The sequence below is a fragment of the Haplochromis burtoni genome, unplaced genomic scaffold (genome assembly GCF_018398535.1).
Source record: "Haplochromis burtoni strain Fernald_Lab_line unplaced genomic scaffold, NCSU_Asbu1 Contig_6012, whole genome shotgun sequence".
NCBI lineage: Eukaryota > Metazoa > Chordata > Actinopteri > Cichliformes > Cichlidae > Haplochromis > Haplochromis burtoni.
Genome location: NW_024588373.1, coordinates 1 through 1,406, shown reverse-complemented (window position 1 = coordinate 1,406; position 1,406 = coordinate 1). Strand labels below are relative to the sequence as shown.

At 43.1% G+C, this 1,406-nt stretch overlaps 1 protein-coding gene across 1 annotated transcript; it reads right to left on the bottom strand.

Annotated features, from left to right (window-relative positions):
• Nucleotides 1-512: 512 nt before the first annotated feature.
• Nucleotides 513-1,139, bottom strand: LOC106633011 (tRNA wybutosine-synthesizing protein 3 homolog; the record flags this gene model as incomplete). Its single annotated transcript, XM_014331778.1, is given in 2 exon segments — nt 513-907; nt 1,006-1,139. Coding segments are annotated over 2 exon segments (378 nt in total), but the record flags the coding sequence as incomplete, so codon positions are not given.
• Nucleotides 1,140-1,406: the final 267 nt, after the last annotated feature.

The window sequence follows — 1,406 nt, the reverse complement described above, 5'->3', positions numbered from 1 at the left end:
TTCAGGACTGCAAACCGAGCAGCATCACTGACTTTCAGCTTGTTGTGTTTGTGGATATATGACTGACTTTAATTATCCATAAAATCATCACATTTTCTAAGGTCAACTATTGAACGGCCTTTCAATTGGGACAGCCTTCGTCGCGTCGCTGTGACGTAATCGGCCTTAAAATGCAGCCTTTAAGGCGGCAGACCCTGAATTGGGATACAGCCTAAGACTCAGAGATAATCAAAGGAAAGATGTTTCTGAATGTGTTAGCATCAAAATATGTTTCAGTAAATACAATGTCTTAGTTTTATGTGCCAGGATTGCTTCATACTGTCAGGTTCTGTATTTCAGGTCACGGTGTTCGCCCTCCTTTCTAATGTAACTCAAGTCATTCATTTTTCTGAGCACTGCTGCACTCTAGTGGTCACAGCATGTAAATAAACTCTAAGTTCACATATTATGCTTTGAATTATTTTTTCGTTCTATACACAAATAAGAACTCAAATAACTGATCCCTTCAGTCCTTTCTGTTTTGGTATTTGCTTTAATGTCGTTGTTACCATGGTGATCACAGTGATGAAAGCCCATCATCACTGCAACACTAGCAATCTCTAAAACTGAAAACTGGAAACTCTAGAATCCAGTGAAACCAGTCTGTGAAACTGAGCCATTAGTTCACGTGAACAGATCCAGACAGTCTTCTAGCCCTGGCACACTACAGTCACCATCACCATGGCAACCATCTGTCTCATGCTGCTCCCTCTTTCGCCTCCGTTTATATACACTAGTTTTTTTCCTCTCCTCCTTTTCCTCCTCTTCGTCTGTCCCCTTTTCTGTCTCCAGAGCATCATGAGGATCTTGGATCTGGACTCTTTGGAGTTTCTCTGTTAGCAGGGCTGAGTGGAGGTTCTGGTAGAACCTGCTGGCAGCAGAGAGAGAGAGAAAATCACATGTTTGACAGGAAATCCAGTGAGACTCCAGTATGTCTCTGACTTTACAGCCAACCTACACACTGACCTGGATATCCTTCTATGGTTCTCCTCCATCTTCTGATTGGCTACCTGTGTTAGATAGGTGATGTATTCCTGTGGAAGTAGGAGCGTTCCATCATGGCTCAGAGGAACCTCCAGGCCATGGGTGCTACGGACTGCCTACAGGGACAAATGCAGTAAAGACATTTTTATTACTATGCTACAGTTTATGGAAGAAATGCCGACATCGAAGGTCTAATTATACTGAATTATTGTAACTGTATTATACAAAGAGGGCATATACATGTGGGCAGCTGTGGATGCAGAGTGTCGACTACCAGAGGTTCAATCGTTAGCTACTCCAGCCTTCATGTATTCAAGTATCCTAGGCCACAGATACTGAACCCTGTGTGTGTGTGTGTGTGTGTGTGTGTGTGTGTGTGTGTG